Source organism: Pan troglodytes, chromosome 12 (genome assembly GCF_028858775.2).
Source record: "Pan troglodytes isolate AG18354 chromosome 12, NHGRI_mPanTro3-v2.0_pri, whole genome shotgun sequence".
Taxonomy (NCBI): Eukaryota; Metazoa; Chordata; class Mammalia; order Primates; family Hominidae; genus Pan; species Pan troglodytes.
Genome location: NC_072410.2, coordinates 27721935 through 27743435, shown reverse-complemented (window position 1 = coordinate 27743435; position 21501 = coordinate 27721935). Strand labels below are relative to the sequence as shown.

Genomic DNA, 21501 nt, shown 5'->3' with positions numbered 1-21501 from the left:
GAGGCAGGAGCAGGAAGGTCTGGCCGCGGCTCCCCAGGGTGCCCTGAAGTGATACTGGGCAGGGAGGGGCAGGGATCTGGGAAATCTCGAGGTGACAGGGGAGGCTGATTCTGAATGGGTCCCTGGACAGGCCTCAGCCCAGACCTCCCCTGCCAAGGGCTGGGGGTGGAGGTGAAGCCAAATCAATATTTATAGCATCTCCCGGGCACCAGGTCTCCTGGCTGGGGCTGCTCCCCAGTGGCCTCTGAGGGCCATCCCATATGGAGTGGAGTCTAGGGGACTGTGTTGTGTCCCAGCCCTGCTCTCAGGGCAGGGTGACCAGGCGCTCCCAAGAGCTCCACTACCAACTTCACTTCCCTCTCCCTCGAGGCCCAGTCCGGGTCACACATCGGTGCTAAGGGAGACTCACCCGTCCGTGCCCCCCAGGGCAGCTGCCCAATGTAAAACTCTCACAGCCAGACAAACACCACAAGGGGCGTGAGAGGACAGGCACACAGTCACTAGAACTGCAGCTGGCCTGGAGCCAGTGGCCACCGATGCAGAGGGCCCTTTCAGCCAGGGTGCCGGGGCTGTGGCTCCCAATCCCAGGTCACTGGGCTGGCACTGATCCCTCCACTGCTCTCTGGTCTGAGAACATCCCATTGTGAAGCCGTGGGTCTCCTTGCCTCCTCTGGCAGGCAATGTCCCAGGCTCTGGGGACACAGCAGGGAACCAGACAGAATAAAACCCCCTAGAGCTTATAGGCTATAAAATGAGATTGATGAATAAATGATATATTGGGAGGGAATAGGGCTGCAGAAATTACCTAGGACTGGCAAGAAGGGAGGGGTGCCTAGGGCAGGGCCTGCAGGGCACATGGCGTTCAAATACAGATCTGAGGGGTGAGGGAGAGTGAAAGGGAAGCTGTCCAGGCAGGCAGAGGGGCAGCAAGGGCCAGAGCTCAGGGGTGAGGTGAGCTGGCGGGAGAGGCCCCTCCTGCTGCTGAGGGGTGGAGGCTGAGCCCGAGGGGTAGGCGAGGGAGTGGCAGGGATTTGTGGCTGTCCAGGGTGGCATTGGAGGAGGGAGGGAGCAGCGGTACATTTGGAGGCACTCTGAAGATGGGACCGAAAGGATTTGCAGATGTCCTGGGTGTCTGTTGCGTGAGAACGAGAGGAGTCAGGCCAAGGCTTTTGTCCTGAGTTGCTGGAAGAACCAAGCTGTTATTCACTGTGGTGGGAAAAACAGAAGCTGGCCTGGCGTGAAGGGAGGAGGAGGCTTGGTGGTAGCATTTCAAGTCTGAGACATCTAAAGAGATCCTAGCAGAGGCTTCAAGGAGGCAGGTGGGATCTGCAAGGGTTGGAACTGGAGGGATACATTTGGGGGTCATCAGCACATAGACGGATTTGAAGCCAAAAGACTGAGCAGAAGAGGCCCAGGACTGAGCCAGTCGTGCACGCTGATGTCTAAAGGCCTCCTTGCCCCCGCTGCCTGCACCCATCCCCAGAGCTTGGCTTGGACATTTGCAGAAGGCTGCTATTGTTTCTTCTGTTCAGAAAGACACCTATCCACATTCCAAAGAGCGCCCCACATCCTGTTCTGCCATCGGTAGCCACGAGGGCTCCCAGCTTCTTACCCGATCCAGCTGGCCAGTCACGACAGGAATACCCACTGGCCAAGGCAGGTGCCTGACCCAGGCTGGGCCAAGGAGATCCCTTCCCAGATATTTTGACAGTGGGAGGCCCTGTGACTGGGATGCAGAGGCTGTGACATGCAGGCCTGGGCAACTTCTTGTAGCCAACCATGAAGCCACATGGAAGAAGCCACTTGAGTAGGGACGCTGACATGCAGCGTCTGCATGTGAGAGGTGAAGGACTCGGTGTGAGCGGACTTTTCTGGTCATCCCCGCCCCGTTCTCTTCCCGTGGTTTGGTTTAAGGGCTAAAAGGTCCCTTTGACTGAGCAAGTTCACTCAAGTTAGCCTTAATACAGCATCTCAGCATTCAGACAGAGAGAGGAGGCACAGGCCAAGGAATCCAGGGGCCCAGGAGCACAGGCAAAAGGCCGGTCCTCCTGAGCCCTCAACCAGACTGCACAGAGCCAGGCGAGAACACGCATGTGACACACAAATGGCCCTGGCGCTCCGGGGCAGATGCATACCAACAGGAGAACGTATTGATGATCTGATTTTATTCTGAGTCAACTGTTTTAAGGTTTATATAAGGCTGGCCCGCCTTGGTGGCTCACACCTATAATACCAGCACTTTGGGAGGCCAAGGCAGGTGGATGACCTGAGGTCAGGAGTTCAAGACCAGCTTGGTCAACATGGCGGAACGCCATCTCTTATTTTGAAAATATCAAAAAGAACTTAAAAGTCATGGAGGAGAGTTCATCTTTCATCTAAAAGGAGTCCCAGAAAACAGGTGAGGGGACAGAGAGGAGGAGGTGTTCCTTAATATTAAAGAGAACAAATGTAAGCATTATTTCATTTCATCTTCAAGTGTGGGCCATGGGATATTAATATGTGTCATGTGGAAAGGTATTTTGTGGGCAAACACATTTGGGGAGTACTAGTCAGATGAGGCTACACAAATTCTTTCACTACAGAACTTCTCAGAACCTTTACTATACACCCTTTATATTTTCAAGACAACGTGGGGGTGGTGAAGAGCCCTGGCTTTGGAATCTCAGACCTGGGTTCTCAAGCCTTCCCTGCCTCTTTTTGTCTCTGTGTTTGGGAAGACCTTTTGTCCCTCTGGGTCTCAATTTTCTCATCTGTTAAATGGGAATCACAATTACATCCTTGGGGGTCTTCCAGACTTAGGGACAAAGGGACAAGACAAAAGTGAAGATGCTTAATAAAATGTAAAGTTATGTGAATGTGAAATGCCCTGTCTCGCGTGAGTTCTGTGACAGCCTCTGGCTGGGCCTCACTTGTCTCACCTGTGAAATGGGAGTTGGGGTAAAATCACTGTAGCTCCCCTACTCTGCATGCAGTCACGCTGCAGCTAGAGTGGTTGTTACAGAGAAAACAAAAACCAAACGAATGCTCCCTTGCTCTGAGGATAAACCCCCAGCCACAGGCTTGGCCATGCCCTTATAACTGTTTGACTATCTGCCTGCACCTCTAGAGTGTAAGCTCCTTGCGGCCAGGGCCGCAGCTGCAGCATGTAATGCCACATCTGGCAGGCACAGTGTCGACTTGGGAAGTATTTGTCAAATGAGTAAATGCATGAACTTAGGCCTCTTCTAACTCTGAAATCTTACATCTCTCCGGATTGAGAAAAGAATCAAAAGCCATTCTCCCACTACTGCTGCAGGAAACAGACTGCCCTGGACCCTGACTCCTCCCCTGTGGTGGCCTCACCAGGGCCCGCCCTCGGTCAACCTAGCCTCGAAGAAGGGAATGCTTGGGTGTTTCCAGAGACTCCTCAGAGCATGTGCTCAGGATAGAGTCCTGATGCTTCTAGAGACCGTATGGGCAAGTCCTGTAGCCTCTGTTGGTTGCAATTGTGACAGCTCATAGGAGCATGGTGAGGATTCAATGATACTATGTCAGTGAGTGCCTAGGACAGTGCCTGGCACATGGTAAGCAGCAATGAATGACACTGCTGCTATCCATTATTATTACCCAATTCCCTCACTGAACACAGAGGGCATGATGGGTGGCTGAGTCCTCCCAGCTTCCTTGAGGCAAAGGTGGGACTTTGATAGGGGGCATCTCACTCCTGCCCAGCACCCTGGCTGCTCCCCTGCTGCTTTCTGACTCAGACCCCAAGGTTGTGATTCCCAAGTCATTCGTCTGCATTCAGCTGACACAGGCCATCTGCAAGACACACACCTCTCTGAGCTGTCAGAAGACACTGCAGAAGCTGAGATCCTGGCATCAAGCGTCCCAGATGGAAATTCCCCAAGACACCCTTGGGCCCTCGGCTCAAGTTCAAACAAAGAAATGCTTATGTTCAGAGATCTTCACAGATCACCAGCGAGGATGTGACTTGAGAACACTTTGCGTCAGCATCATAAAACATGAGGATTGATGACCCGTGTGAGTGGGGCGAGTGCCAGGGGAACGCAGGCTCTGAGTTGGCCGGCCGTGCTTCCTGCGTACACTCTGTGCAGAGGGTGCCAGCCTAGAAAGGGGGGGGGTTAGAATAGCGCCGCACTAGTTAGCATGTCCCATAGGACCCTGTTTACAGCACACTTGCATGGGCATGTGTGCACCTGGTTCTCATGACAATATGCAGGGTGGGCAGGGGTTAAGGAATGCTTCCCCACTTTGGGGATGAAGGAAACTGAGGCTCAAGGAGGTGCGAAGCCAGGCAGCTGAGGTCACACAACCTTGGATCTCCCTACCATCACTACCCTCTCCTCTTGCAGCAGAGAGAGGTGGGAAAGCCACATTCAGCCAAAACCCAGAAATTTACCCAGAGAAACTCACAAACTAACATGGTGGGCCTTGTACAAACTCTAAGAGTATGAAGAGAAGAGCTACAGCTGGCCTTACCCAGTCCTGCCATGCTGGGACTGGTCAGCTCCCCTGCACTGAATCTGGGTAGGGGCATGAAAAGACACAAGATGGGATAAGAAATCCTCCACATGAGAGAGGAAATGGGAACCTTTCATCACTGGGGACCAGGAAGCAGGGTGAGGGGCTCACAGGACAAGCTGGCCTCAAACGTTCCCCTTCCATTGCCTGTTCAATGTTACTAGATACTTGCAGACCTCTGGCAGAACAGATGGGGACTTGGATATACCTTGTAAGGGGATGGGGGCATGAAGACAGATTTGTTCCCCTGACCAAGGGGGAATCAAACAGGTCACTGAGTGCTCAAAGGAGAATATTCCCAGAGCTATGCAGTGAGGGGCCTGCTACCACAGTAACACTTGGGCATGTGTCAAGTCCCCACTTGGCCAAGTAGCTTGGTCTTCTCCTACCTTCCAAGTCTTTCCTGACCATGAGAACCATGGGAACCAGAACTACTTAATTAAGGAACATGAAATTCCTTTCCTTTCAGATCACTGGTCCCGACTCTGGCCTGAGATGCTAAGAGATCCCACAGCTCCTGTGATGGGAAAAGATCTATTCCCAGAATGTGGTTCCCACATGGGAAATTTTACCTGTTCAGTACTTCTTGTGGAATGTATCTACTAATGATATATTCTCACAATTTTTACTTAACTTGGAATTCCTTAATTTACCCTTCATTTTTTAAAAGACATTTTTGCTGGGTATAGAATTCTAGGATGGCCAGTTACTGTTCTTTGAGCAATAACATTTGAAAAATGTTCTTCCATTGTATTCTGGCTTCTGTGGTTTTTGTTGTGAAGTCTACCATCATTTTTGTATTGTTATTTCTCTGAGTACAATGTGTCTGTTTTTCTTCTGGATGCTTTTAAGGTTTTCTCTTTACCTCTAATTTTCAGCAGTTTGACCATGCACATGTCAGAATCTCCACACCATAGCAGATGTACCTACCTGTGGTTTTCTTTGTATTTATCCTGCCTGGGGTTCACTGAGCTTATTAAACCCATGATTTGATATCTTTCATCAGTTTTGGAAAATTTCTTCAAATTCTATTGTTATTTCTTTAAATTATTTTTTAAATTATTATCATAATTTATTCAAGTTCTAAGTATTTCTTCTAATTCTAATTCCATGCTTCTCTCTCTCTCCTTTTCTTCTGGGAGTCTAGTTATACATCTGTTAGACTTTTTTACTTCGACCCACACATCCTCCTTAAATTCTTTTCTGTTTTTTTCGTCCATTCATTTTTAGTCCATTCACATTTAAGGTAATGATTGATATGATAGGATTTACACTGCCATTTTGCTACTTGTTTTCTATTTGTCACATGCCTTTTTGTTCCTCTGTTCCTCCGTTATTATCATCTGTTGTATTTGCACTTCCTTGTCTCTTGCCATGTCTTGTAATTTTTAGTTGAACACTGTAGCTCTGTGACAGACAGTGTGAACTTCTTTTGCAGGTCACCCATGTTGTCAGGTTTGGGGGCAGTGAGAGACAGATGTGGATTCTAGTTTGTCCTTTTGAGTTCCAGTTTGTTCTCACTTTATCTTACTTCATGTCCAGTCTCTCTTCCCATTTTCTGGTCTTGCCAACCTACAGCAACTTCAGGCATATGCAGAGGCAACAGCCCTCAATAAGACTTCTTCCCCAGCTTCCACAACTATACAAAGTCTCATTCTTACAACAAAGCCCAGACTCCATATCAGTCATAGTGGTTCCACGTCTCTGATCAAGCCTTCAATGATACAAGATCCAAATTCTCTGTTAAATTTTAAACTACATCTTTTCATTTACTTTGTCCATTTCTTTTTTCTATTTTTAAAAACATATTTATCATAGTTATTTTGAACTATGTCCTTATCTGCTAACTTAAACATCTGAGTCATCTCTGATTTTTATTTCTATTGACTTCATAATCAGCCACTTTCTCCCTCTTCTCATGTCTAACAATTTTTTATTGCATGCTGGAAATTGTGAGTGATATGTTATACAGGCCCTGGATTTACTTACCTCCCTATAAAGAGCATTGAGTTTTGTTTTGGCGGGCATTTAAATTCCTGGCAAATCACACCGTTCCTGTCAAAGTTTGCTTTTAGCCTTTGTTAGGGAGGGTCTGTTCCAGCTTTTTTCCTTATTCATAGAATATAGCTCTTCTCTTAAGGCGTGATCTTAATCCTAACAAATGGCTTTTCTGAGGTCTCAACAGAAAGCCCAGGGTGTTCACCAGTGCGTGGGTGGGCCTGAACCTCCATATTTCCTCAGTGCTGTCTGACGCCTGGGATCTTTGCTCTGCTCTCAACATCGCGGCAGTTGTTCCTGCAAGCACTCCAGAGTCTCTCCCTGCTAATGCATAGCCTAGCAATTAGCCAAGGCCCCAAAGGATCTTTTCATGCAGATTTTGGGGGTACTTTTTCTCTGTGGCTCCCTCCTTTCCAGACCCCCATCATCTCAAATGTTAGCTGCCTTAGCAGCCTTGAACTCTGAGCTCTATTTCCTTTATCCAGGGTGACCACCAGTGCTAGGAGACCTTGTATGCCCAGCATTTTGGAGAATATAGTCAAGGATAAAGATGAAGTAAACTGTGGGGTCCATTCAGTGCGATTCTCTTTTCTCGAGGATCATTGCCCTCTGTTTGTTGCTGTCCAGTGCCCTCCTAGAGTTGCTGTACATACTCTGTCCAGGTCCTAGAGTTGTTTTCAGTGGGCAGATTAGTCTGATGCCACCTACTCTAACATGGTTGGAACCTTCCTTTCCTGGATTCAAGGGGGCGGGGGAGGGAATGATGTTTATATGGTTAAAAATACAAATTTATTCAAACTTGTCTATGTTCCTGCTAGGTCTCTTGAGTGTGTCATTGGGATATAAAATGAATCCTTTCTCTGTCATAACAGTTGAGGCTACAGCCCTTATTGAGTACCTCAAATGGACCAAGGCTTTATCCTAAAGTGCTTTATACATCTAATTGTTGTCACCTTCCCACTCACTCTGAGACATATGCACTACTATCATTCCCATTTTACAGTTGCAGACATCGAGTGATGTGGAGGCTAAGTTACTTGCCCAAGGTCTGTTGGCTTTATTACCTCCCCCGATGATGTCCTCACCTCTCCAGTCCTTCTGCCGCTACCTCAGTCCAGGCCACCCTCATCTTTCACCCAAGCTCTCCGCTGTCCTCATGATGGGCTTTTCTGCTTCTAGACTTCTCTGATAAGCAGGGTCAGAGTAAAAAAGTGGGCAGCTAGGCTGGGGGTGCTGATGAGGACTGGGGCCAAGAAAGTCCAGGCCCAACCACGGGGCTACAGTGTGGGAAACTGGAGGTGGTGGGGGAAGCAGGAGAACAAACAGTGAATGTTTCTCAGTCAGGGATTAGGCCTGTGGGAGGAGACACGGGCCCAAGACTGATGGCCCACGAGGAGCAGGCAGACACCAGGCAAGGCAGAAGCCCCGAGGCATCGGCACAGCCAGGGCAGGAGGTAGGTGGGGAGGCAGGGGCTGTGGGGCAGCATGTCACTGTGGCACTGCCTTCAGGCTGAGTTCAAACCGCAGCTCTGCCTCTCACCAGCTGTGGACACTTGGGCACATCTCTTAGGCTCAGTTTCTCCACCTTAGACTCCATTTGAGGTTGACGTTAGCTTCGTGAAATAGAACACCTAATTATGGCGACTTAAATGAGACGAGTTTAGCTTTCTCAAGCAATGAGAAATCCAGACGTTTAGCTTGGCAGCTCCAGCCATCAGAGCCCAGGAACCTGTGTCCTTCTTTCATGGTTCCAGGGACAGTCATCATAAGCCCATCCCAGAAATGAGGAGGGAGAGATGGCAACAAGAGTATGCTAGCTGAGTCCTTCCCACTGCCATAAAGATGGTTTCCTAAAAGCCCTACCCAGTGGTTTCTACTTATGACCCATTGGCCCAAACTATATCACATGGCCATCTAGCCATAAAGACCCTGGGAAATGTAATTCTGTGGCAAAGAACACTGTCGCCCCAATGAAATTAGACTTGATGTTAACCAAAAGGCAGAGAAGCAATTCCAACAAGATAAAGGAGTCTACTCGAGCGGAAGAAGGAGAGAGGTGACATGAAATCAGCAACCAGAAGTCTCTGCCACAGGGGTAAATGATGTCACTTCCTTTATCTGTGAGGTTGATGTGAGGAGGAAATGAAGACATTGGTGTAAAGCACCTAACAGGTACTTGTTCAGCAAATGGCAACAGGTATTCTTGAGTTTGAGGAACTTTTCTAATGATCCCTCGAAGGCCCATCCCCAGAGAAAAGGCTTCATAAGTGCTTGCAGCATTGACTTGTCTAAGCCCCACCCAGAGAGAGACCCATCTGTACAGGCCGATGTGACACAGCCTGGAGCCTTTGTAAAGCCCTGCCTTGGAGGAAGCTGATGCTCTTTACTTGCTATCTTGACTCAGCGGGTGGAGGATGAGGCTCTGGGCCCTGTGCCTAAATACCATAAGGAGCTGGGAGTTAGTGCAGACACTGCTGATTATCTGCCCCAATCTATCCCTCTCTTCTTCCTCTTCTACAAGCTCTGCTTTTGGCCCCAATTTCAGGTGTCCCCCCTCCTCCTTCAGCCACAAGGGGAGCCAGGCCTGACTGATCTGATCATCATGCTTGTGGTAATTAGGTCAGGCCAGGCACGGTGGCTCACACCTGTAATCTCAGCACTCTGGGAGGCTGAGGCAGGCAGATCACTTGAGATCAGGAGATCGAGACCAGCCTGGCCAACATGGTGAAACCCCGTCTCTACCAAAAAAACACACAAAAATTAGCTAGGCATGGTGGTGCATGCCTGTAATCCCAGCTACTTGGGAGGCTGAGGTGGGAGAATCACTTGAACTCAGGAGGCGGAGGTCACAGTGAGCTGAGATTGTGCCAATGCACTCCAGCGTGGGTGGCAGAGTAAGACCCTGTCAAAAAATAAAAGATTGAAAATAATAATAATAATGAAGTCAGACCAGGTGCTGTAATAGTGAGACCCCCAAAACCCAGTAGCATCAGTCTTATCTCTTCTGTTTGGTCCAAAAGCAATTGGCTTTTCCGACACTGTGAATAAGCCTTCAACACCTGGTATCTCCATCTCTCTTTCCACCTCTATTTCCAAATCGATAGCTCTTACTTGATGTCATCTCTTTCCTTAAGGCATAAAAAAGTATATTTCTTTCTCCCTTTCTCCCTAGGTGAGAGTTCTAGATTGGTGGGAGGCTCTGTTCCATGCAGCCATTCAGGCACCCAGGCCCTTTCTACCCTGTGGCTGTGTTCTCCCCTAACCCCTAAGATCTGCATGAGTGAGGCTGGTCACCAACATGTGTGAGTTCCAGCCAGTGGGAAAAGAGAAGAGAGAACAAGTAGGAGAGTCACTTACCGTCTTAAGAACTCCGTCCCAGGCTGGGCACGGTGGCTCATGCCTGTAATCCCAGCACTTTGGGATGCTGAGGCAGGTGGATCACCTGAGGTCAGGAGTTTGAGACCAGCCTGGCCAACATGGTGAAACCCTGTCTCTACTAAAAATACAAAATTAGCCAGGCATGGTGGTGCATGCCTGTAATCCCAGCTGCTCAGGAGGTGCGGCAGGAGAATCACTTGAACCCGGGAGGCAGAGGTTGCAGTGAGCTGAGATGGTGCCATTGCACTCCAGCTTGGGCAAAAAGGGTGAAACTCCATCTCAAAAACAAACAAACAAACAAACAACAACAACAAAACCTCCATCCCCAAAGCAGCATTCATAGCTTCCTTTGGCAACAACGCACATCCACACTAATTACAAGGAGGCCTGGGAAATGCAGTCCCTGCTAGATGGTCACACGTGTAGCTAAGACTTTGTTACTGTAGAAGAGAGAAGAATGGGTTTTGGTGGCAAGCTGGCAGTCTCTGCCACAGTGGTGGCCTCTTTTCTGTTGCCAGCAATTGATTTCGGCATGGCATGTGACACAATCGTAGGCAATGAAACATGAGGGGATTTTTCATGAGAAGTTTATGGGAAAGTCTTTCTCACAGTAAGAGATGCCGGAAGAGATGGTTTCTTCTCCCCTTGGACAGTATCATGTCAGAATGTGATATCTGGAATTAGGCATCTGTTTTGTGATCATGATGGGAACAGGCTGTGGTTAAGGCAGATGCTCTAAAGCTGGTAGTGTAGTTAGATGCAAGAGCCCAGGTTCTTGCTGATACCACTGCATCTAAGCTGGCTGCCCCTGGAAGCCACCCTCTGGCTGGACTTCCCATGTGTGACATAGTACATTTCCTTATGATTTAAGCCAAGGAATGGGGTTTTCTGTTACCTGTAGCCATAAGCCTCCCAGATTTCATGTGAAGTTGGGCCAGAGCAGAGGCTGTGTGGAAGGGTTCTGTGCGGCCCCTGGGGGTCTGATTCAAGGGTGATATGGTTTGGGTCTGTGTCTCCACCCAAATCTCAAGTCAAACTGTAATCCCTAATGTTGGAGGTGGGGTCCCGTGAGAGGTGACTGGATCATTGCATTGTTTCTCATTGATGATTTAGCACCATCCACTTGGAGCTGTTCTCATGATACAGAGTGAGTTCTTGTGAGACCTGGGTGTTAAAAGTGTGTGGCACCTCCCCCCTCACTCTCTTTCTTGCTCCTGCTCCTGCCACGTGAGACGTGCCTGCTCCGCCTTCACCTTCCACCATGATTGAGGATACCAGCACCACGCTTCCTGGTCAGCCTGTGGAACCATGAGATGAATATACCTCTTTTCTTTATAAATTACCCAGTCTCAGAGATTTCTTTATAGCAATGTGAGAATGGACTAATACAGAGGGCTTGGTCAATACTCTAAGGTCAAGATAGCTGGGCTCCCTTGGTGTCATTTCGTAGGTTGTCCTGGCTCTGAGGAAACAGGCTCTCCAGAAACAAAGTCCCTCTTGCGCGTCTTGAGACGCTTTCATATCCATAGCTCACTGTGCAACAGGCAGGTAAATATCACCAAGTGACTCCATTTTACAAGGAGGAAAGGAAGGCTCAAAGAGGCAATGTGCTGTGGCCAAGTCCATGAACAGGCTAGGATTGGGACCAGGAACTCAGAGAACTCCTGGTTCTCCTGGACTCCCAGGCCTGTGCTCTTGCTAGTGACACCAGGGCATCCTGTGCTGAAACAATTGGGAAAAGGTGTCATGTGAACCCTATCAATTATAATAAATATTTATACAAGGCAGGCAATAGCCGTCCCTTCGGGAAGCTTGCAGTCTAGTGGGAGAGCAGAAACAAATAAACACATAAGCAAATATCTACGTTCCCACTGCAGTAACTGCAAGGAGGGAAAAGGACGGGGGCGGGGTGGAGACTGATGATGGAGGAGATCTAGGAAGGTTACTCTGCGGAAGTGACATTAGAGTGCAGACCCCAAGGATGATGAGGCATAAACTGGGCAAAGACAGGGAGGTGGAAAAGTGTTCACAGTTCACGGAAGAGCATGTGCGAAGACCCTGAGATGAGAGAGTGCTGGGCTCATTCTGGTAGCTGCGAGTGTGACCAGAGCCACACGAGCAAGAGAGAGGAGGGGCCCGGCCATGAGGGGCAAGATTGAATTGAAATCACAGGCTTTGGAGCTGGACTGCTTGGGTTCAAATCCTGACTCTGGTTTATCAGCTGTGTGCCCTTAAGCAAAGCATTAACCACTCTGTGCTTCAACTTCTTCTTCCTTTCCAGTTCCTACCTTATCAGAACTGTGAGGAATGAAGAGATAAGTCATGTTGAAACACCTGGAACATAGTAAGTGCTTTAGCTGCTTGGATTAGGGGCCTTGTTAGGACTGTGGTCTTTGTTCCGTGAGAAGTGCAGAATGCATTAGTTAGGACCCTGTTGGCTGCAGGGGACAGCAACTCAACTCACATTGGCTTAAGCCACAGTTGGCGGATTGATTGGTTCATATGTCCAAAAGATACAGGTTTAGATGTGTCATGGGGCACGCAGCGTTGCCAGCTGGACTTGATCTCTTTGTCTTCATTTTTCGCTGTGTTTTCTCCTGAGGTGACTCCGTTCTCAGGCCCGCTGTTCCCACATGGTGGCAGCCTGGCCACTTATCTACTATAATCGCCTGCTTTTCCCCGGGGCCAGTCTCATGGAGGGCTCTCACTATCCTGGCTCCCGTCTGGTGGCCATCCCTGAGCCAATCACTGTGGCAGCAGAGGGGTGGTATGGAGTGGAAAAGAGAAATTGACACTGATTGAGCCAACCTCCCAAGTCACTGCACTGAGGCTGGGAAAGGAAATTGGGGTGTGGTCACCAGCCACACAGGCAAACACGGCCATTGCTGAACCAGGGGGCCCCTGGTGGTTTCCAGTTGGGAAGGGGCACGGTCTGATTTTTGTCTTGAGATGATCATGCTGGTTGCTGAACCGAGAAGAGGTAGGAGGAGAACCACAGTGGAGGTGGGGAGAGGCACTGGGGACCCATGTTGGGAGTTCAGGAGGGAGAACAATGCTGTGGCTGGGCTGGTGGCAGTGGGGCAGAGATGGACGAGGAGGCACAGGGTGAGAGTGTGGTGACAGGCTGGACGGGGTGGGGACAGGCAGATATTCCAAGGTAAGAGCCAGGGTTTTGGCTGAACAGCTGAGATGGGGAGACTTGGGGAGTGGCAGGTTGGGAGAGGATGAAGAGGTCAGCTTTGGAGGTGCTGAGTTTGAGGAGCCTTGAGTGTGTGAAATTCCATTCCTGGGCATTCTTGTCTGGTTTCTATGAAATACGGGAAAAATAAATAAATTGAATAATGCCTGCTTTGCCCGGTAGAAAGCACTAGAACTAAACTAGAATAAGGCAGGCCTCCCCCAGCCCCACTCTGGAGAGTTGGGACTGGACCAGTGTGCTGAGCTGTTTTCACGGAATGGGTCCCTCAAACAGCATGCATCCAGCCCAGACCCGCCCTTATGAGTCAGGAGACCTCATGAAATCCCTGGGCAGCTAGGTGGTCAGGAACAGTTAGCATGGGACATCCAGGGAATGTCGGTCAAACTGACAGTCCCAGACCTTGGGAACTACCAGTGCAGCTGTGGTAACAAGATGGAAGATGCCGGGGCAGAGAGCCAAAATGCAGGGAGGAAGAGTGTGGCCCAGGCAGGTGTGTGCTAGTTCATAGGTAAAGGCAGTCAAGACAGGGCTGCTAGAATCTGGGTTGGCTTCTTGGAGACAGAACTGGATGGCAGCTTCAATATTCCAGCCATGGTTGTGATCTCAGGTGTGGGGTGCATGTCCAGGTTTGGAGTGACCCCCCACCCCGACCCCAAAGCAATTTCCTCTGAAAACTTCCTAAACTAGAGCAAGATGCAGGACACCCCTGTCTCCTAGTCATCCTGAGGACTTCAGGAGAGGGCTCAGGGCCCCAGCCTTCTCCAATCACCCCAAGGACCAGTGAACTGCTCCCTCCACATTGCCCCTCAACTTGTCCCCACCTCTGGGGCAGTCCTTCCCTAACTCCCCGCCCTGAAGAGGTTTTTTTGCATGTCCCTCACCTCCAGCCTGTGCTTCCCTCAAAGCAATGAGTGCCACCCATACACAGCATACTGCCACATGGAGGCACTTGGGGTGTGCTGGGGACCAAGGAAATGCACGCCAGGGCAGACAGTCGCCTGGGAAGGCACTTCATGGGTGGGGGGGTGGGGGGGCACATGGGGCCTCAGGGCTCGCCTGCTGGCTTCCTTCTCCAAGTCACAGGGAAGGGGAGTGTGATAAGACCCTCAGCCCAGCCTCAGTGGGTCTACGCTGGTGAGTGAGCCTGGGAGTCAGCTCCCCATCCATTAGGCCGGTAGCCCAGGCGGCTAATGCCACGTGGACACTCTGCTCTCAGGCCTCGTATCCACTTAGGCGTTGTTAATATTTTACACGGCACAGCCAGAGGATCGATGTCTTGTTTATAGCTCAGGGTTTATAGGCAGTCATCGAAGCTCTCACTGGGAACTGGGAAGATGCTCAGAAGCATCCAGGGAAACAGAGGCAGAGAAGAGGGTTGGAGGCCAGCCTCAGGACCCCCAAGATGGCCTCCTTTGCATGCTCAGTTCTCTGTCTCATCTGACACATGTCACCCTGTGAAGCTGGGCACATGCAGCTCTGAGGGTGCATTGTAGGGGCCATTGGAGCCCCTGCCACGTGCCAGCCTGCATCTCATTCCATCCTTTCAAGCCCCCGGAGAGGCTGGATTATTGTTCCTATTTTATGGATGAGGAAACTGAGGCTTAGAGGGGTTATGTACCACTACACTTTTACAGGTCACTAATGGAGGCTGAGCCGGCACTACCTGGGCACAGGCTGGATCTTGCTCAGCACTTAAGTGTGTAAATTACATTGCAGGAGGCTCTTTAACCTTAAAAGCTCTGCTCCAACAGAGCTGTTTTCTCTGGGGATTGTTAGCCTCTCTGCTTAGGACTTTTGCCTTTGGTCAGTGGAGAATCACCACATCCCAATTAACTAGAATTAAAAGCTATGCATTTACAGTTCTTTAAAACTAATGCCAACGGCTCAGACATTTAACTAGGCATGTGATACAGTGAGGCTGCACTGCGCAGCCCCTCTCCCGGTCATTTCCCACCAGAAACAGGCTGGTGTCACGGGAAAGTCCCCGCTCCGGACTCCAGCAGGCCTGGCTGTCCCTGTGCCCCTCACGTAATTAGCCCTCTAGCCTAGGTTTCCTCCCCCGTAAAATGGAGGAAGAGGAAAGCCCACGGGGGGAGCCCTTTAAGAATCACACGTAAGCTCAAAGGCTTGGCACACGTAGGCGCGCTCCAGGGGGCCCTCGCAGCCACGCGCCGCGGCTCCCACCCCACCCAGGCAGCGAGCTCTGTGCCTGGGACCAAGCACCGTGTTACGCTCAATATCAGCTGAATGAATGGCCGAGTGAGTGGCAGAGGCTCCCTAGATGGAAGCTGCAATTGCTCAGGCCGTGAGTCCAAACAGGACTCGGGCTTATAGGCGTGGAGCGGAGCTGGATTTCTCCCTTGGCTAACACAGCGGGAAGGATGAGGTGCAGGCCGTAGCCGCGCTGCCGCGCTGAGTCCGTCTGGCGGGGATGCCCATAGTGCGCCGCGCCCGCTGGAGGGCAGCAGAGGGCCAGGTTCCCGGCTCAGGTCTCCGGCCTCGCGGCTCCGAGGACCCCGGGCTCCGCCCGGCCACGCCTCGTCCTCCCCTATTTTCTCCTTCCTTTTCGCGGCTTTCCCTCCTCTACCAGACCCGGCAGGAAGAAAGCCACCCACAAACGAATAAGCATGCCCTTGCCCTGCCCGTGCGCGTGGCACTCCGCATCCGCTTAGCTCTTCCCCGCCGCCCGAAGGCGGGCGTCTCCCCCTCTCTGCGGAGCAGGCGGCGGCGGCGGCTGCGAGTCCGTGACTCGACCAAGGTCACGCAGCAAAGTCAGCGACCAAGCTCTGTTCCGCAGACGCCAGGGCCAAAGCCCACTTTCCCTAAAGCCCCGAGTGCACGCGGGTTTCCGGAACGGGAGAACTTTGGAGACCAACTTCTGCATTTTCAAAGGGGGCCGGCCTGGGCCCAGTTTAATCTCCGGCGGAGGACCGGGGTTGCGGGAAATGCGCCGGGGAGTGAGGGCTTCCCGGATCCCCCGCCGCCGACTCCGCGCGGGCCAGCGGCGCGGGGCGGGCCGGGCTCAGCGCCTCCCCGGGAGAGCGCAGCCGCCGCCCCCCTCCTCTCGGGCTCCCGGCCCCTCCCCAGCCCCTCGGCCCCCATCCTGCGCGTGGGAGAAACCGCCGACCGCGCGGCCTCCAGGGGCTGGCGGAGCAGCGGTGGCGACGCGCCAGACTCCGTCCTGGGCTGGCCCGTGCCGGGCGGGGCGGGGCCGGCTCCCTCCGCCCTTCCCGGGCAGGCGCGGGGGGGCCGCAGGGACGCCTCCCGGAGTGGCCGCCGCGCCTAGGCCAATGAGCGCGCGGGGAGCGGCGATGGAGGCTGGGGCGGCCGGGAGCGCCCGGGACCCCCGCCGCCGCCGCCGCCGCCGCCGCCGCTGCCGCGCCCCCGCGCCCCGGCGCCCGCGGGGCTGGAGAGGGGGCGACAGAGGCGCAGAGCCCGCGCCGGGCATGGAGGCGCCGCTGGCCCGCGCTGGCTGTCCGCGCTGCGTTTCGCGCCGCCGCCGCCGCCGCCGCGCCTCGAAGTTTGCCGGGTGACTCGGAAAGTTGCGCTCGGGCTCGGCCGCCGCGTCCGGCCGCCGCGTCCAGCCTCCGGCCTGACCCGCTCGCCGCCGCCGCCGCCCTCCACGGGGCCCCGGCCCAGCCAACCCCGCAGCCCCGCCTGCCGGGGGCATGTGAGCCGTCGCCGCCCCCGAGAGGCCGTGCGGGCTGCAGGGGCCCCGGCGCCTCCGAGGCAGCGCGTGGGCGAGGGGTGCGCCCGGGCCCCAGGGCCCCAGGCAGCCCGGCTCGCCATGGGCATCCAGGGCATGGAGCTGTGCGCCATGGCCGTGGTGGTGCTGCTGTTCATCGCCGTCCTCAAGCAGTTCGGCATCCTGGAGCCCATATCCATGGAAGGTAACGCGTGGCCACTTGCCCCTTCGCCGCCTCCGCGGCAGACCAGTGGTCTGGAGGGAGGGACCAGTACCCGCACGCCGGGGTGCACTGGTCTGGCGAGGAGCGGCCTGGGCCGCCGCCCCCTCCCGGCTCCGGAGGGTTGGGCCTGGGACTAAGGAGATGTAGAGAGCCTGGGCTCCAGGAAGCCCCAGAGGGGACGAAGCCGCAGCGCTTGGGCTGGGTGTGAGGCGCCTGGTGACACCTTGAGCGGACAGCCCCTGCCATCCTAGGCCTGCAGTCCGGGCGCCCCTGGTGAGCACACCGGCTTGGGTCGCCCTGTAGCGGGAGGTGGCGCAGGGTGCAGATGACAGGAAGGACCCTCGGCCCAGGGCACCTGGCAGCCGGCGGTGGGGAGAGATTTGAGGCCTCTGCCGTGTGATGGGGCCTCCCCTTTCGCCCCGCATCTGGTATCCAGTTACCCCTCCCCAAGCAAGGTTCAAGCCCATGGGATCAGTAACCAAACCCGCAGGCGCCACATTTCTGTCTCAATAAAATATTAACTGAGGAGACAGACCCACACTTGGATCAGACACTGACGGCCCCCTGGGGCCCTTCCATGGTACACCTGGTTCTGAAGGGGACCCTGAAGCCAGAGATGTAGCTTTTCCCCTGTTCAAAGAGGCCCTGCACCTCTGGGCCGTGGGGAAGGGGCTAGCTCGTCCTGTTCTCGTCCCTGCTGCCCTCTCCGAGGACATGGGCATCCTGCCTGCCCCAGCACTCTGCTGACCTTGCCGGGCTCCAACTCTCAGTACTGAGACCCAGAGGCCTGAGAATGAGAGAGAGCGAGCCTGCCCCTGCCTGGGAGCTGCCCAGCAGCCCCTCGGGCATGGGGAAGTGCCCAGAGTTCCTGCGAAGGGCTGCTGAGGGCGGGAAGGGGCAGGAAGCAAGGCTTCCCTGCATTCTACCTTCGGTGTCCAGGGCTGGCTCTTTTCCCAAAGTCCATGGCCACATGCCCCTCAGAAGCCACTGGGCTCTGCCACACCTTCTCTCTTGGTGAGTGTATGAGGCCCAGAGAGAAAGGGCTTGCTCCAAGTGGTTCAGAGGGGTGCCACCAGGAGCTTTGGATTGGAGATGGGGGAGAAAGTGGCCCAGGCTGGGCCTTCGCTCGGCCGGATGCTGGCCCTGGCAGGGGGAATCTGTGACAGGGAACTTCGTGGGACATACAGGTGCTGGGACTGGGGCAGAGTGTGGAGGGGTGAGCGTCCTGTGCTGCTATACCTCAGAGGACCGTGCCTCCTGCAGGGATTGCCATCCCCCGTCCCCTTGCCCCATTTTCTTTCCCCATCTGGAGCCTGCGGTGGGCGTGGGGGGTGGCTGGTGCCCAGGGAAGCCGTGATCTCTCCATTGCTCTTCCCTGATCCTCGGGGCCTCCAGTGGCCAGGAGCAACAGCCAGCCTCACTTTACTTAGTACCTCAGACCTTCCTAACAGCGGGTTAACCCACAGTTGGGGGCAGTGTGAGGTTTGCCTTTGTGATTTCTGAGGAGGTTTCTTTGCAAGGTGGACAGTATGCACAAGATGACAGATGGTTTATTCCACCTGCCAAAAACCCCATTCAGGCTCCCATGAGTCTCCGTTTTCTGTGGGTATGTGCCCACTCATACCCCTGGAGTTCTGGGGTCTTGATCCAGTTGGGGGAGCTCAGAGCCTCAGAGTGAGCCAGGCCTGTGCTGAGATCCTGTCACCTTCATAAACTGGCTGTAAAAATCCCTTAAACAGTCGAAGCCTCAGTTCACCATCTGTAAAGTGGGGCTGATAAGAATTCCTGCTCCCTAGGGCCGTGGCAGGCTTGAACCAGTCAGTGGGGCTTGCATGGATAATAAATGTGCAGGCTTTGTGAGCCGTGCTTATCAGGGATATTAGCAATGAGTATGTGAGTGGTACTCACAATAACAGCACTGATTCATGGTTGCAGCCATTCTCTCACTCAAACACCCCCACACCCGTCAGAGGGAGGGCGTCGTGAGTTCCAGATGTTCAGTTGGTGGGGAATGGTGTCAGCCAGCCAGGGGCCTGGAAGCTCCCATTGGCCAGGCAGTGTCTAAGGAACTGTCAGATGAGCTGTGAGGAGCCCAGGCTGTCACACCAGCCTGGATGTGAGCTATCCTCGTGCCGCTGGGGGCCCGAAGGGGACTGTTGCCCCAGCTCCGCTCCAAGCCTGCGCATGTGCAGTCAGAGGGGTCTCTTGTCCTCTCTGAGCCTCCGTGGTTCTCATCTGTAATAGACCAGAGTTATGGTGCCCTGGGGATTGTTAGGAACTAATGGATCTGGGTTCTGGGGATGCAGCCTTCTAGAAATACATGCAGCAGTCAAAAAGCCTTCCTCTCTGCCCTGGGTCCCCCATCAGTCCCTTTCCCTTGACTTCATGGAAGAGTCACCTCAGTCACTTTTCCTGAGCAGTAATGGAGCAGTAAGGAAGGTCGCCCCTTGATCCATGGACAAGGGGGCTGAGCCCGGGGTGGTGGCATGGCTGTCCTGACCACCAGGGCAAATCAGTGGGCAGCAGGGCATGGGCCTGGCCAGAGGCCAGGCTAGCCTCAGTGTGACAGACCCTGGGTGGCAGAAAGGAAGTCCTCATCCTGTCTGCTTAATTAGGATTCCTCCTTCCCTGGTGACCTACGGGATATCAGAGATGAAGAAGCTGCCTGCCATCCACGAGCCTCGCCTCGGCAAGTGTGCGAGAGCTTGGAGCTGCTGGGATGGCCCCGAGGGCCATCAAGGGGATCTCATGTTGGCTTTGGGACCTGGACCCTGTAGGGCTGGGCTGGGGGTGGGGTCTGCATCTGAAGGGCTATGGTGCCTGACACTCCATGTTTAACACAGTGGGGTCCCAGCCCAGAAGGTCCATAAAGCTCCTGAAATTATGGGCAAGATTGTGTGTTTGGTGCTTCTTCCTGGAGTGCTGAAATACAGTTCTCAAGGGGATCTGCGTTCCCAAAGTGTTCAAAGGCTCGCCCCTGTGGCTCTCCCTGGAGCCTTGCTGGTGGAGGGTGTTGGTGGGCCCCGGCAGGCAGCATTCCTGATGTGCTGGTGACATAAAGGTCCTCCTTGTCCCTCTGTGGCTCCGGGCTCCTAGCACATTCCTTGTAGGAGCAGAGACTCCCTTACACACTTGATTTTTCTCCACAGCCTTGTCACTCCCTTAAGATACTGGGTATCTCAGTTTCTTTATCATTAGTTTGTGGTTTGTCTCCCCCAGCTGTGGGTCACATGAGGGCAGGGACTTTGTCCTGGTCACGTTAGCACCCTGTGCCTAGAACAGTGCCTGGCACCAGGCAGCAGCTCGGGGAGGATTTGTTAAATTCATGAGGGAACCTGCTGACCAAGAGGGAGAACTGGAGCCTTCTCCTGTCCCCTCTGCTCCACCTCCTGCTGGCGAACCTGAGGCCAGGTCCTGTGAGAGCTACTGCCTGGATGGGCACCTAGCAGGGGGCCCGGAGCAGCAGGGGTGGGGGCTGCTGCAGAGAGCACAGAGGCTGGAGGTGGGGTGTGCTCGGTATCATCAGGGTAAGCGGGTGGAGCCGAGTGAGTGAGGAGCGGTGGCAGCGGAGGTGGGGGGCCAGTGGGCTCTTTACCGAGCTGTACGTTATCATTGTAATCACCTGGGAACTTTAAAAAATACCCGCCGTGCCCACCCTGGGGCATCGAACTCTAAATCTCTGGGTGGAACCCAGGCACTGGGATTTTTAGGAGTTTCTTGGGGGACTCTCTGTCCTGGGTCCCCCATCAGTGCCTTTCTCTGGGTGACTTCATGGGGGAGTCACTGCAGCCACTTCTCCTGAGCAGTGTTCAGTGTCATCAGGGGTGAGTAAACTCTGAAGCCAGAGTTGGGAGTTGGGCGCAAGGCCTTCGAGGACAGGGGCTCTCAACATGTGCTCTGGGTCAGCAGCAGCAGCAGCCCAGGAGCTTGGTAGAAATGCATCTTCAGGCCCCTGCCCCAAACCTGCGGGCTCAGAAAGTCTGGGCTTGGGCACAGCGGCTTCTCTCTTCCCCAGCTCCAGGTGCTAGGGACATACTCAAGCCTGAAGACTACTGCCCTGGCCAGGGGTGGACCTCCGCAAGGACGTTGTCTTTTACTGTGGGAGAAACCTGGAGCCATCGGAAGGTCCTGAGAAGAGGAGTGAAGTGGCTTTGCATTTCCGCAGGGTCCCGCTGGCTGCTGTGTTGAGAGCAGACTTGGGGTGCGAGGCACCAGGGGAAGCAGATCCTATGAGAGGCATTTGCAGCCATTTAGGAGGGAGACAGCATTGGGGTTGGGGGAAGTCGCCAGTTCCAGATGCATTTCCCGGGGAGAGCTGTTGGTTTGCAGTGGGGCATGAGAGGAAGGGAGGAGTCTGGAAGACTGGCCTGAGCACCTAGAAGGTGCAGCGGCCATCTATTGAGATGGGGAAGCCTGGGGCGGGGTGCAGGTTTGTGGGAAGCTCAGCAGCTCCATTCGGACCTGGTAAGTTTGGAATGTATTAATTTTCTATCA

The 21501-nt window shown here is 53.7% G+C and overlaps 1 protein-coding gene across 3 annotated transcripts in view; it reads left to right on the top strand.

Moving 5' to 3' along the window:
* KCNIP3 (potassium voltage-gated channel interacting protein 3) overlaps nucleotides 1-21501 on the top strand; it is a 90778-nt gene that overhangs the window by 32787 nt on the left and 36490 nt on the right. Inside the window, exon 1 of one of the 3 annotated variants that reach the window (XM_016948933.3) lies at nucleotides 16521-16989. The exons of the other annotated variants lie outside the window; for them this stretch is intronic. Coding sequence (XP_016804422.1) covers nucleotides 16887-16989 — 103 coding nt within the window. The 5' untranslated portion in view covers nucleotides 16521-16886. Of the gene's footprint in view, nucleotides 1-16520; nucleotides 16990-21501 lie in introns of those variants that run through there. 3 annotated transcript variants of the gene reach the window in all.